The sequence below is a fragment of the Amblyomma mixtum genome, chromosome 2 (genome assembly GCF_055824585.1).
Source record: "Amblyomma mixtum isolate Tamu chromosome 2, ASM5582458v1, whole genome shotgun sequence".
Lineage (NCBI taxonomy): Eukaryota > Metazoa > Arthropoda > Arachnida > Ixodida > Ixodidae > Amblyomma > Amblyomma mixtum.
The window spans coordinates 210,008,264-210,021,951 of record NC_143013.1 but is presented as its reverse complement, the minus strand read 5'-3'; the positions used below and the strand labels follow the sequence as shown (position 1 = coordinate 210,021,951).

Here is a 13,688-nt window from a genome sequence, read left to right as displayed (position 1 = left end):
ATTTCTTTTGGTTTGCATTGTTATGAAATTCCGATGCGGCCAGCCATCTACCTTTGTCAGATCCTATGAATGTGGCTACTTATATGCTTGTGCCATCAAGTGGCCCTGCCATACTTTTCCGCAATTTGCCGGAAAAAATGCGCAACGAAATTTTACGTCGTTTCGTGTTTAGCTCATATTTGCCATGCCTGTCCCATTGCGTCTTAGGCTACAACTATGCAAAACACAAAATTCTTGAAACGTGGACAGACGACCGACATAAAGCAGAAAAATGAATATTTCCCACTCTCCGAGTGCCGAAAAACTGAATTTTGCCTCACATTACGCTCAAATTTCGCAGAGACCATGATAAGACGCAGCTGCTTAACTTGACAAAACTGCGTTTTCTTGGCAGTCGACAAATTCTTCAAGATAACATTCTGGGTTATTACCGTCAGGCATAATGTTTGTTTCCTAAAAATTCATTTTGCAGCTGTACTCGTCATATCGGTGCTTTATACAGAGTAACTTTCGGCAGCTAAGAAGACATTATATGAGCGTACGTTTTTCGAGCGATAAAAAAACCCTTTCAGGGAACAGCCTTGAGCAAGTCATAAATTTGCCTATAGTGGCACAGACAAGTCGACGATATAAATTCGTCCATCGTTTCTTAAAAGTACAGTGGCGAATACTTTGTGCGAGTCAGAATTTCAGTCTTAGCAAAAGGGATCATCGAAAGTGCGCCCAGTTCACTTCGCACAGCAATATAGCACTGCGTGAAAAACACGTTCCAAAGCAGTTCGATTTGCGAGCTGCTTTTCGAATAATCATGGGGACCCGTGATTAAAAGCTTAAGAAAACCTTCCACCTTTATCTTAATTTTGATACGTTATGCAAGCACTGACATGACGAATGGCAGGCGCATGTTCTGCGTTATAAAGTTTAAGGAAATGAAAGGACGAAATGGTCACCGAACAATTCTGAGATAAAGTGCGCACCTACCGCAAACTAAAGCTACATCAGGTTGTTTAGGCTATGAGAAGATTTCTTAGTTAAACAGTAGAGCTCGGTGCAGGACGGCTCGTCCTGTGTTAGCGCTGAATTCAACAAAAATATTTTAACCAGTTTCCAACGTTCCTAATAAATACCGAAATAATGCCAAAATGAGCAAGGACTACAAAAGTCCAAGCGCTCGAAGCTTAGCCTTTAAGGAAAGTACTTGTCCTGCGTGTCATGCTTCTCCGTATGCATGCGCATATTCCTGCGCTGGTGTTGTACTGGAGGAAAATAATTATTACTGGGTCAGAGCTAATCAGCACTGGACCTCCAAGCTCAGTAGTAGATAAATGTGCTTCAGCATTTCATTACAATTTCGCTATAATTTGAGAGACTCAAAGCAATGTAGCTGTTAAGAGAGAAGCACTCAAAAGCGGCTTCGTGGCGCGCTTCTATTGATTTAAGTAACAGTGCAAATTTAGAGGTACTTGAATGTGCAAATTCGCATTATCGAATTTCATTCGTATCTGGTAAGAGAAGCACAATTCATGAAAGCATACACGAAGTTTCCATTCACCTAGAACTGGCAAACATTGTTCTCGCACTGAAGGGCAATCGAAAGAGTACATGATTGATGTGGCAACCATCGAAAGCGGACTAGTGCGCATGTCCTTCCTGAAGGGTAGTTCTTATTTCAGCAGGTTTTCTGGCATCTCCTGGTTACCCATATCTATACGTTACTTACGTTTGGAACACATGGCGGGTGGTCTTGTCTTGCATCCACCGTTATTCCTTTCCTGCATAAAATAGACGCTTCATTAACGGTGCGGGTTAGGGCTAAAGACATGAGTTGAAAGAACTGGTAATATTTAATAGAGCACTTAGTGAATTCGAAAAGCTAGGGAATAGTTCTTAAAGGGAGAGTCTAGTTGAGGCGGGAGGCTGCTTTAAGAACAAACAATTATTACCTCGTCTAACCGCTACGGTTTCAGTCGTGAAATTCGCATTTTGCATGAAGCTTCTGAGACAGCCGACGAGTGAATGCAGAAATTTAAGATGAAGTGAGGCGTGCCTTTTGTGGAAGTATTCAAGGTAATGGGTTGTGTCCGCACCTCTCGCTGTTTAGGTGGTTGCGACAGAGTAAGAAAACGCTAGCAGAAATAGAGAGGCGGGATGGGTGATATCCTAACTCTTTACTATACGACAAAAAGTTTTGAGAAACAATTAGTCATTCAATCAACTCGATCGTTTCTTGTAGTCGATAGTTTTCCTGGTTCCAACACTTGTGCAAAAATAATAAATAGAGCACCGTTGCCCTTTCCATTCAAAATATGCACAATATCCACACGATTTACCTAGGGATGAAGAAATTGAGGAGTGTCTCTATGCCTTCCTAGATTTTGCCAAATTAGGCAGAAATTGTTCTTTTTCGCTCGTAGTATATTTTGTCGTTGAGCAGTGAAGGTTTCATATTATGCGTTTTTTCCACAAGAAGAAGTGTTTTTTTTCTATTAATATGACGATGAAACACGAAAATATTTTTTCACCTTATTTTGAAGTAGGTGGTTCAAGGCGCCAACGAACGGAAGCGTACAGCATCTATGAAGACTGCTTAGTAATCACGCTCTTAAATTATGGCCATTGGAAACTGCTCCCCAGTATTCTTAGTTATCTATATCACCTAGAGAAGAAATACTTAGTTGAGTTTAGCAATTACACCACGACACTGAAACATGCACTGCGACAGGCACGAACCCAAAGCACTGTTTGTAATTTCGGTGTAAACGCATGATGACCGTTGGATCGCTGTGACCCTCAGCACTGTTATGATCATACAAGCCCTCATCATCAAGCCGGGTCTCAGTTGTGTGATAACAGGCAGTGCTGGCCCGACGCCCTTGAGCAACACTGGCAGGTTTACTGTGCTCTTCGGGTGTCTGTGCTTGGTGCTCTAATCTGTCAATATATACCGTGTACACGCGATTAAAGGGCACACTCCTTCATCATCCATTTCCCAAACTTGGGAAGCAATAAGTGTTAAAATAAAAGATGTCCAAACAGGGGCTGCTTCCACACTTAAATATCCGTGCGCGGCAGGCTTCTCCGTCGGGATGCAAAATAACGACACCTGACTGCTGCTGTCATTATCAGAAACTTTTTGCGCACATCGATGTGGATCTCTGGTCATTCAAAGCAGACTTCAGACTCCTATAGTGGGAGTGGATGGCAGCAGTGGACCACAAAGTGACGCTCATTGGATGGTTAAAAGAATTACCATTGCAGCTGGTTCGCTCGTAGGTTTTGACTCCGTGGCGACCTGGGCCCGGAGCTGTTAAACGTTTTAAATTTACAGGAATTTATAATGCAATGGACACTGGTCGAAACGTCGATGTAATGCATGTTTCTCCTCAGGCGTAGTTAAGCTATGTACAGCCTTTGTCAAAATTTAGAGCCCAGGGGGTTTGCTTCTGGGCCACATTGCTTTGCTCGTAATGCGTCCTCAGCGTCCCAAATCTCTTGAACGTAAGAAGATTTTTGGTCCTGCTCCCTCCAATGCGTAGGACATCCATTAGTGCTACAGGAGCGCCACAATAGTGCTTAGAAGCATACACCCTGGGCTCTAAACTTTTGAAAAAGGCTGTACATGTACACATCGAAACAGAGACAGGCGCCTTAACCGCGCAGTCCCACTGGACAATTATCAATCAAGTGTCTTAGTCCTATGGCGAAAGACGCACATCATTCATGGTTCTGTCTGCGCATGATGTGATCTACAAAGCATGGCCGGCGTATTTTGCAACAAAGAATTCTATAGGACTGTTACGCGCCACCTTAGACAAAATTGTCTCTTGGGGTTATTTCTGCAATAGAGTTAAGCCATACTTTGACAAGATATTCTCGAGGTGGGGCACTTTTCAGCAAGAAGTGGTGACGTGTCATGTTTGCTGGTATTTTAAGGAGTATAAGGGCGGTTTTCGTATGCTGACATCGAGGATGCTCTGAGTGCTTAGGATGCAGTTTAAAGAAGTGACGAAAAGTGTCGTAAATGCTGTTTCACCAAGAATGAAATCTGCATACTCACCCTTCACACACGACCATGGCAAAGACTGCAGCGCAGGTCAGAACAAGAAGAGAGGTCATGACGTCTTCGGTGGAAGCTCAAGTGTAGCGAAGAGGCGTTTTTGCTGAGTACGCTTATGAGAAGCTACACTTTTTATACACTCAGTAGCTCTGACCTGAGGGCGGTGATATTTATAAGACCGACATTCCTTCAACCCTTGTTATTCTATGGACTTTTTGGAGACTGCTCAGGCCTGCTCGTTTGTGAGAATAATTGACGTTACATATAGCCGGCTGTTGGCGTATCTACTAGTAAGTCGATAGCTCATTACTGCCCTCGGCAGGATATAGTTTAACGCCTAGCGATGTGTTCATATGTTGTAATTGCACAACCGAGGAAAAGAAAATGAACGCAGTGAGGGTAAAAACAAGGGAAATCATTCAGATGGGTTTCATCATAACTAAAAATAAAAAAGTCGCGCCAATTACCCTCGGTGCTTTTTATCTGTGCTGAAGAACTTTCCCCTGAAGAATACCTACAACCTTTGCCTAATTATTTCACCTTATTCGGAGCCTCCGAATCAAAGGACAATGCTATTAAACTAGGTAAAAGTTCAGGTCCTTTACACACGATGGTTTTTTTCGGTTTATTGCAGCCGGAAGCTTAAAGGTGCTATTCATTTCCCGTTTCAGGCGGAAAAGGTGAGCGAGGAACACAAGCACTGAACCGCAGAATCAGAGTAATAGTCGCAGAAATAAAAGAAGTATGTAGTGCTAAAGAGCAGACTGAGAACCTTTCTCAATTACTAAATGATCACATTAGCAAAAAATATGCTGTCAAAATTTTTGTACTGATATTTCTAGACTTTCCAAAGCATTTGTTTTTACAAAACGGTGCCTTCAGTGTTTGCATGGTATTTTCCTGGAATGCAGAATTGGACTCTCCGTAAGAGCAACTCCTAAAGTTACCTCTATCGTTTCAATGTACTTTTTTACAGCATAAAAAAGATTCAGGAATCTGACAATGAGCTTAGTCCTGATCATTGGTCATACGGAAAACCTGCTTATGACCTTACTGACGAGCATTGAGAGGGGATGTCTTTAAACGAGGACCTTCCGAGCTACAGGTCCAACTGAATCCATAAACTCCGAAATACACTGCATGCCACATAGGAATTACGCAACAAGTACTCTTGAAAATATTTGTTAGTCAACTTGTGCCGCATTCCCCGCTAATCACCTAACGATGGTCACATCGCTAGCGTGAACGCTGGACAGACTTCTTCAAGAATGTCAGGTAAACCCGACTAACGTAGTTTCCGAATTTCACTTCGAGGTATTCGTCGCTTGACTTTGACGCCATTGGCGTTAACTCGATAATTTCGGCATTTATTAAATCTTTTTGCTCAAGCTGTGTGTTCCGTTCAACGGCACTCGCTTTTGGACAACCGAAAGCTTCTGTTAGCTTCACAGCTAAGCTGCGAGGTGCCCGTTCCTGCGTTGTGTGTCCGGGGCGATGTCTTCTGCATAAAAGAGTGCGGCGCAAATTGAAGAAAGGAGGGCAAGGCGAGATGGATGGCGCATGGATGGCAGCGAAATCTTCTTCCTCTTTTTTTAGCCCACGAACGTGCTACCCTGCAGTGGCCTGCACGAAAAGCTCCAGCGAAATGCCGCAGGTGATGAAGTTGTAAGAGCACGTTTCATTCACCACCGTTCCTTGGCCAAACACCCCGCGTGGGCATGTGCCATCTCTACTGAGGTGAACAACAACGTGAGCACACGCAAGCGCACAGGCGCTGACTGTGTCCTGTTTTGAGCGTTTCCAGCTACATCAGACCCTAAGCCATGAGACCATCCTTATTACATAGGACTGTGAACACTTTAAATATCCATGTAACATCCGTTCATGTGTTTCAAGGCAATGTGAGGTATCCACGACGCTATTTCCCTGCCGGATTCTTCGTCTGAATTATTATTTATGGGGTTCTTGGTTCACGCCGTCGAATCTTCATGCGTCAAGCAGGGACGATGAATCCTTAGGTGATTTCATCCTCTCCTGCCGATGGTTTGCAATTTCGAGAATTAAGTATTTGCAAATTCCGTTCTCCTGATTAGGGCTGCCGTTTACTCTTCCCGTCCTCCTCCCCTTCAGTAGAGCCAACAAAGGACATGCCTTAAGCTGGTACGTGAGCTAAGCTCTTGACAAGTGTGTCATCGAGATCGGAAAATTTTTGTGTTAACGCTTCTTTCCTTCTTCGGTCATCTGAAAATTTATTTATTAATTATTCTTACCTTCTAATAATTAATTTTAACATTCGCCTGTTCGTTTCCTCGAATTTCATTTAACTCTCTTCAAAATCTCTGAAAATTCCTTCGTCGTTTTCCCACATTCCTCAGTTTTTTATTTATGAGCCGTTTGAGATAAGTCTGGATGAATTTTTTTCCTTTTTGGATCTGCACCAAACTCAGGCAAATCCCTCACCGTGTGTATGTGCCGTCGCTTCAGAGGCAACAACAACCTCCTCATATGCAGATCCATTCTGACGCAACCACAGCATGACCGCGCCGAAGAAAGCACAGCGACCAACGTTCACTATGCACTTTGGCGCGTGGCAGTTCCTCCTAAATCGATGAAAGGTGTTTCGATCTACAAGGCGAACGTTGGCGATGTCAAAACGCCAACCCTGGAGAAGCACGTCGCACTGTTGTGAAGAGCATAGCTGCATAAACGTCATAAACACGACTGAGGTTTGGATTTCTCAGCTGCAGTTTATGGCACTTTCTATGAATTGAATGGCGACCAACTTAGCAGCCTCGGAAAGGATGAAAAGGAAAGTAGAGGAGGAGCAGAGAGGTGGAGATGATGAAAGATAAAGCCTGAGGAGGAGTGGCTCAGATTGAACAGATGCCCTGCAAGTCGCGTTCGTGGGTGTAGTTTCGAGTCACGCCTGCGTGCGGCGTGTTTGGAACTGGTGAGGAAAGGAGACAAACCCCAACTAATGGCGAAGATGCGAAGAATTGTATCTGTTGACAATCTCTTTCTACGAGACTTTCGTCCAGCCCTCTACACTCGTACAGCCTTTGTTAGAAGTTTACAACCCACAGCTGTTTACTTCTGCGCCAAGTCTTGGGACTTGTTATGCATCCCTACAATTCCAAATCAATTGAAGGTAAGAAAAACCTAAGTGCCCTCCCCTTTCCCCACTCCGAAGGTTCGAACTTCCTCGGATGCTGAGCCCCGCTGAGCGACTTAGAAGAAAACCTCCTGGGGCTCTGAACTCTCGAGAAAGGCTCCACGAGGCTTAAGAGCAGGGGGCAGCAGGTGCCCCGGTACTTATTTCTCCACCTCTGTTTTCCTTTTTCTTTTTATAGAGAGAATTCACGTATGACCCCGATGTCATCTGCACCTTTACCACTATTCTTTCGGATCATATTTTTTTCGCGTTTCCTCTGACTTGATCATTTTCTAGCAACCTTTTATAGCGGAAAATCTCTTGTCGGCTTCAGGGTGGAACCTAGAAGTTTGCAATCTCTGTCCAGGTACCATGCACCAAGCACTTTGCAGCATCGAGATTGAATAGTACAGTATTTTATAATACTTTCGAAACTGACCAGATGTACGAGAAACATATGAATTTGTTACTGTAGGCCCAACTGCTGCGATCCGATGCCTAGACTTCTGTGGCATACTCTTGTGCTGAGGAAAACGGTCATCAGTGTGATGACCGGTAACATGGTAACAGTTTTTCAGAGACGGCGGCTTCAGAGTAATCCACTGGACTAGAATAGACCTTGGCATTCTGATAGCCATTCTAGTTTCTAGTTTCCTGCCTGGGTTAAAGAATAATTGCTGTGCTCTTTACTCCTCTGCATCATTTTTAACATTCAGGTTTAATCTTGTGGGAAGATGTCAAAGGCTTCAATTCATTTCATTTCACTTATTTTTTTCCTTAAAGGACCCAGGGCATTACATAAGGGGGGAGAAGACTCAAGATTTGTACCAACGAAAACAAGAACACTACAGAGAAAGAAAAAAATTAATAGCAAAAAGGAATAAGAATGTAGAGCAGGTAAGTGGCGTCGAAAAGATTATACAATATGTACGAAAAAAAAATTGAACAGATGAGTAAACAAAGGCGAAAAGTAATGATATAAAAAACCACGGACAATTGGCTCTATAAAGTACAAGGTATAATTTAAAAGATTGCTCTCCCGAACAATGGTCCTTTTGTATATATCGGAATGATTTGTGATTAGTGCATGATACAAAGGTGTTCGGCAGGGCATTCCATAGTGCTATTGCGTGCGGGCAAAAAGAAGGACTGAGTGCTAACCTGCGCCAATTGATGCGAGCGATAAAATGATTTTGGTTCAAGCGGCTAGGCGTCCTATGGGGGGTTCTAGTTTTGCGGGGGGAGGGGGGGGGCCTTCAGATTTTGCTACAACCACGACTCGCGGCTTAGGTGAACAGCCCGTGTACAATATCTCTACGTGCGCCATCATTAGGCTTCATGATACATACAGGCTCGGCATGACCGAAGAACAAAAATATATGCCGGATGATTAATCAAACACTTTCAAAAATTCTAACTAATAGACTTTTCGAGAAAAAGAGAAAACGCCTACAGAAGGAAACTCTCATCTGTGGTGGAGGCAGACATTTGTGTAATTATGCTCAATATTTCATTTTCCGATTTCACTTTTGATTTTGCATCAGTTGCAAGTCTATAACGTAAATTTCTGTGAAAGGCTCCCAGATAAAAAGAAAGGAATAACAGCCAAAGTATACTCAAAAGGAAATTTCTGGTGTTAACTAGTGAAATATTCCACCGCGAAGCTTTCCGCCTCGTTTGTGCTGTTTCCTCTTCCCACAGCTACACTGTTCCTAATGTATTTCATGCGTGCTTACCCTTTAGTGTTGCTCTTTCAGATTTCGGAAATGAGTATCCGCCTTCCTCTGTAAATTATCCGCGAAGAAATATTTTATTTAAGAATACAGAAATTGCTGCTGCCTTCTTGGTTTGCAGTATGCATTTAAAAATTTAATGTCCTACTCTTCCTAGGGTTTCTTTTTATAAATTTAACTAAAGGGACGATATATGCTGCTTGTCCACTGAGCCCTGATTATTTTTCCTGACACACGCAGCGGTCCCAAGTCGTACTGGCAGCTTTTGTGTTTTTGAATTTATATGCCACGAGCTCCGAGTAACATGGAGGGCCCAAGCCTTATTTTGGTTCATCGTCCGACTGTTTCATTCTATATTGCGGGGTTTAACGCCCCAAAGCGACCCATTGGTTGTGAGGGACGCCGTAGTGGAGGTTTTTGGAATAATTTAGACCACCGAGGATTCTTTAACGGGCGCTGACATCGCACAGCCCATCGCAGCCTTAAGCATTTCGCCTCCATCGAAACGCAGCCGCCGCGGCCGGGGTCAGTAGTAGCATTTATTGTGCGGTTACTGATTGATAAGACACTGCTCCTTGAACCTTCAATGAGATTACGAAGTGGTTTGGATAAAAACCGTTTCCGTTATTTTCTTGTTTACAATAAATTCATTCGAGTCTGTTATGGGCAGGGCGTACAGCATTAGCAAATTACACCCTATGGATGCTCAAAAATCAAAACCAATTTTCATGAAATCAAAGTGTTTTCTGCTTCATGATTGCTGCGACTCACGTTAGGCTTGTGTATGTTGCTTGCTGATATGATTGCAAAACTGCTGCGTAACTGCGTTTCTTGGTGATTTCTGTTATGACATGTGAAGCTTATATATATATGTGCTCATCGCAATAAAACTTCAGTGGACAGTTTTCGCACCAGTGTTTGTGTCGTCCCTGTGTTGTGCCAAGTCTTTTTCAAAAGCGCAATTATGTTTGACCATGTTAACTACCAACTAGCCCAATTTGAAATCCTCTCAATGTTAGTCATTCGATCATGTCGAATTGCAATACTCCGTTTCATACATAGCAGGAAATGCTGCCACAGCTATAGTGAACCTGTTCTCACAATCCAAGTCCGCGCCCGAAAAGCAGTTCGCTTTACAACCAAAGTGAACACAGAGGTATTTCGTTTCAACAAGTATCAAGTACCGTGACTGGCAGCCTCCTGCACTTCGTTTCACCTCTTGCCGCATTTTGGTCCTGCGATATCCGTATTATCTTACAAATATCCGCATTTAAGGTAACCCACAGACATCTCGAATAGACATGAGAGAGCTCTCGGTGTTGTGGTGCTTTTGTTGAGCGATATTAATTGTCTCAGTGCATAAGTGGTGTACGTATTGATGGTTGAGAGAGAAGGATGGAAGGATGGAGAAAAGAGAACGAAGGACAAAACGCCGCGTCAGGCATGCATCATTTACCTGTCCTGATTACGCAGGGTGCTTTCCTATGTGGCATCACTTGCTGGCCGGCAACCTACCGTGAGCTTGGTTATGAAGCGCCGCTCCCGCCTGGTCCTGGCTCACCACCGCTACAACTGAATGTGGACGCCACCGACCGTTTCATCTGGCCACATACTTCTTCTACAACGATCCACGTCACAGCCAGCCGGGGATATAACAGCGACGGAACAAGCAGTGGATTTGGGCACAACGCCGCGTCAGGCATGCATCATCTACCTGTCCTGATTATGCAGGTTAGTTACATTGCAGGTGCTACTTTTCCTACGAGTTCTGATTACTGTTTACTTGCGGTGTTGTGCCCAGCAGAGTTCCGCGTTAAGCTGAAGCGTTTGATATTGTCTGTGTCGCGATGTTGTTCATTTGCGCGGTCTTTGCTGCTCCTACTTGCTGGTGATGTGGAGACAAACCCTGGACCTCCTCCTGAGCAAATAACTCAAGAGGTATTGCTTGCTTCTGTGTTGGAAACAGTGCAACGGGTTGAGTCCGGTCAAACAACGATACTAAATGAACTGAAGGGTGTCAGGAAAAAACAAGATGCTGAAGATGTTGCAATAAAACAGCTCACCGGCAGAGTTACAACGCTTGAAGCCATAACGTAATTGTATAGTAAAACCGAGGCCAGCATTTCTGACCCTGGTTTGCACGAAACCACAGCAAAGCTAGCTGAGGTTACCGCGAGATGCAATGACGCAGAGAACAGCCTTCGGCGCTTGAACTTACTGTTTTTCGGTCTTCAGGATGAGGAGAATGAGAGCTGGGATGATCGCGAGCAAAAAATAATTACCTTCTGCTTCGAAAAGCTGGGAATTACGATTACGGACGCCCAGTTTGAACGTGTCTATCGGCTGGGAAAGTTCGACGTCGAGACGATTAGGCCCATAATCGCAAAATTCTCACTTTTTAAAGATAAGCAGCAAATTCTTGCGTCTGCGCACGAGCTGAAAGGCTCGAGTCACTCTATCCAAGAGGATTTTTCTTGGTCAACCAGGATAGAAAGGAAAAAACTTATTGAGTTCGCCAAACAACAGGGTAAGAAGGGCAAGCTGGTTGCCGATAAACTGCGCATGGACAAGAGATTATACATGTATGACAGCGCGACTGACTCAGTTGTATTATCCTCAATATAGCTAGGCCCGAGCACAAACATTCCGCCACTGCCCAGATCACCTGCCACTGATCCACAGTTATCACTTTCTTTTGCAAACATCCGAAGCCGGCTCCTATAAACGCGACGAACTATGTTCTTTCTTGGATGATGCTGACCGCGATATCGTGGCACTCACAGAAACTTGGCTGCATCCAGATGTAGCGGATGATGAAATTTTTCCCAGTCTTGATAATTACAATATTTATCGCCGTGATCGTTCGACTAAAAGAGGTGGTGGTGTTCTTATCGCCATCAAGAAAGCATTGCCTTCAATTCTCGTCAGTACTAATTCCATCCTTGAAATAGTGTGGGCTGCTTGTACAACTGCATCAAAGAAAGTTTCGGTTGGTGTCTGCTACCGTCCACCTGATTCTGATCATTCCTTAATTTCACATCTTCATATCAGTATTACGTCTGCCTTCCAAAAATGTCCAGCTGAAGTCATTTACCTGGTTGGCGACTTCAATTTCCCTCGGATAGACTGGTCAAGTTTGTCATTCGCATGCCACACCTCAGTTGAGCTTACAACCTCATGTTAGATTTCAATTTTTTCTAAGTTATTAATCAACCAACTCGTGGTTCCAACATTCTAGGTCTAGTTGTCTGCAGCGCGCCTGAAACGGTTCGCGAAGTGCTATTCCTAGATGGTTTTAGCGACCATAAGCTTATCCAATTACAGCTTACGGTCCGTTTAAAATTTCAAGGTTCTACATCCGGGCAAATTCGTGATTAAAATAGAGCCAATTATGGCGATATGAATATCGCAATTAACGAATTTTTCATTACAAAGTTCTTGCCTTCTTTTTTGTACAGGTCTGTTGAACAAAACTAGATGCTTTTTAAGAACACTATATCAAATTTAGTTCACAAATATGTTCCCTTGGTTTCCATCTCAAACGATAAATCTAACCTCTGGTTCAATAGGACTCTGCGCCGTCACCGAAACAAAAAAAAGTGTTTGTACAGAACGGCTAAGATTGTGTCCACGCCGTTTGCTTGGCAAAAATACAGTGAATGCCTAAAATCTTACTCTACTGTTATTCGCGCTTTCAAAAACAGGTACTTTTCTCATGACCTGCCTGCTCTCATAAAATATAATCCGAAAGAATTTTGCGTATGATATCTCCTGACGGTACTCGTAACCACATTTCATTGTGCAATGCCGAGCTCACACCAATTTCGGATAGTGAATGCCCGCATGAATTCAACAGATATTTTGCGTTTGTATTTACTCAGCAAGATTATTCCAACATACCCAGTGTTCCTGACCTTGATTATCCATATATGGCTCCTATTAACATCACCACTGAAGGTATATCTCATCTCTCTACGAACCTCAATCTCTCCGCTAGTGCTGGTGTTGATGACATCAATTCTAAAATATTAAAGAACACTGCATCGACTTCTAGTCAAATTCTTTGCCATATCTTTCAGCAGTCATTATCATCTGGCTTCCTCCCTGCAGACTGGAAGATTGCCAAGGACATCCCTGGGTTCGAGAACGGAGATAGAAATTCGCCAGAAAACTATCGCCCCATTTCACTCACATGCATATGCTGCAAGTTACTTAAGCACATTATCGCCTCTCACATTTCCGAGAAGGATTTTCTTTTGATACGCAACTACTAGAATTCGCAACTGACCTGCACTTCAACATGGACGCTAACCTACACAATGATTGCATCTTTCTGGACTTTGCTAAAGCTTTTGACCGTGTTGCACATTCCCGCTTGCTCTCGAAATTACCTGCTCTTTGCCTAGATTCTTTAACACTGACATGGCTTCGCAACTTTCTTTCTTTTCGTCACCAGTTAACAATAGTTAACAATTTCACCTTCTCTCTCTGTGACGTAACATCTGGTGTGCCTCTAGGCAGTGTTCTTGGTCCTTTATTGTTTCTAATATACATAGGGCTGTTTGTTTTCGGGTAAAACCCGATTTGACCCGATTTTTGCACCCCGAACGTGTTCCTAAACTATCTGGTAAAACTCGATTTTTCCCGATTTTTGAAACAATTGTGCCCACGGAATTGCTGTGCCTCCAGTTGGCGCGCAGGTGAGAGGCGGCCAAGGCGGCCGACAGACAGACAAGACACCGCCAAA

The 13,688-nt window shown here is 43.6% G+C and overlaps 1 protein-coding gene across 1 annotated transcript in view; it reads right to left on the bottom strand.

The window, feature by feature from the left end:
* Positions 1-1,742: 1,742 nt before the first annotated feature.
* LOC149362442 (neprilysin-1-like) overlaps positions 1,743-13,688 on the bottom strand; it is a 53,051-nt gene continuing 41,105 nt past the window's right edge. Inside the window, exon 8 of the mRNA XM_089569718.1 lies at positions 1,743-1,772. Coding sequence (XP_089425844.1) covers positions 1,762-1,772 — 11 coding nt within the window. The 3' untranslated portion in view covers positions 1,743-1,761. The remainder of the gene's footprint in view (positions 1,773-13,688) is intronic.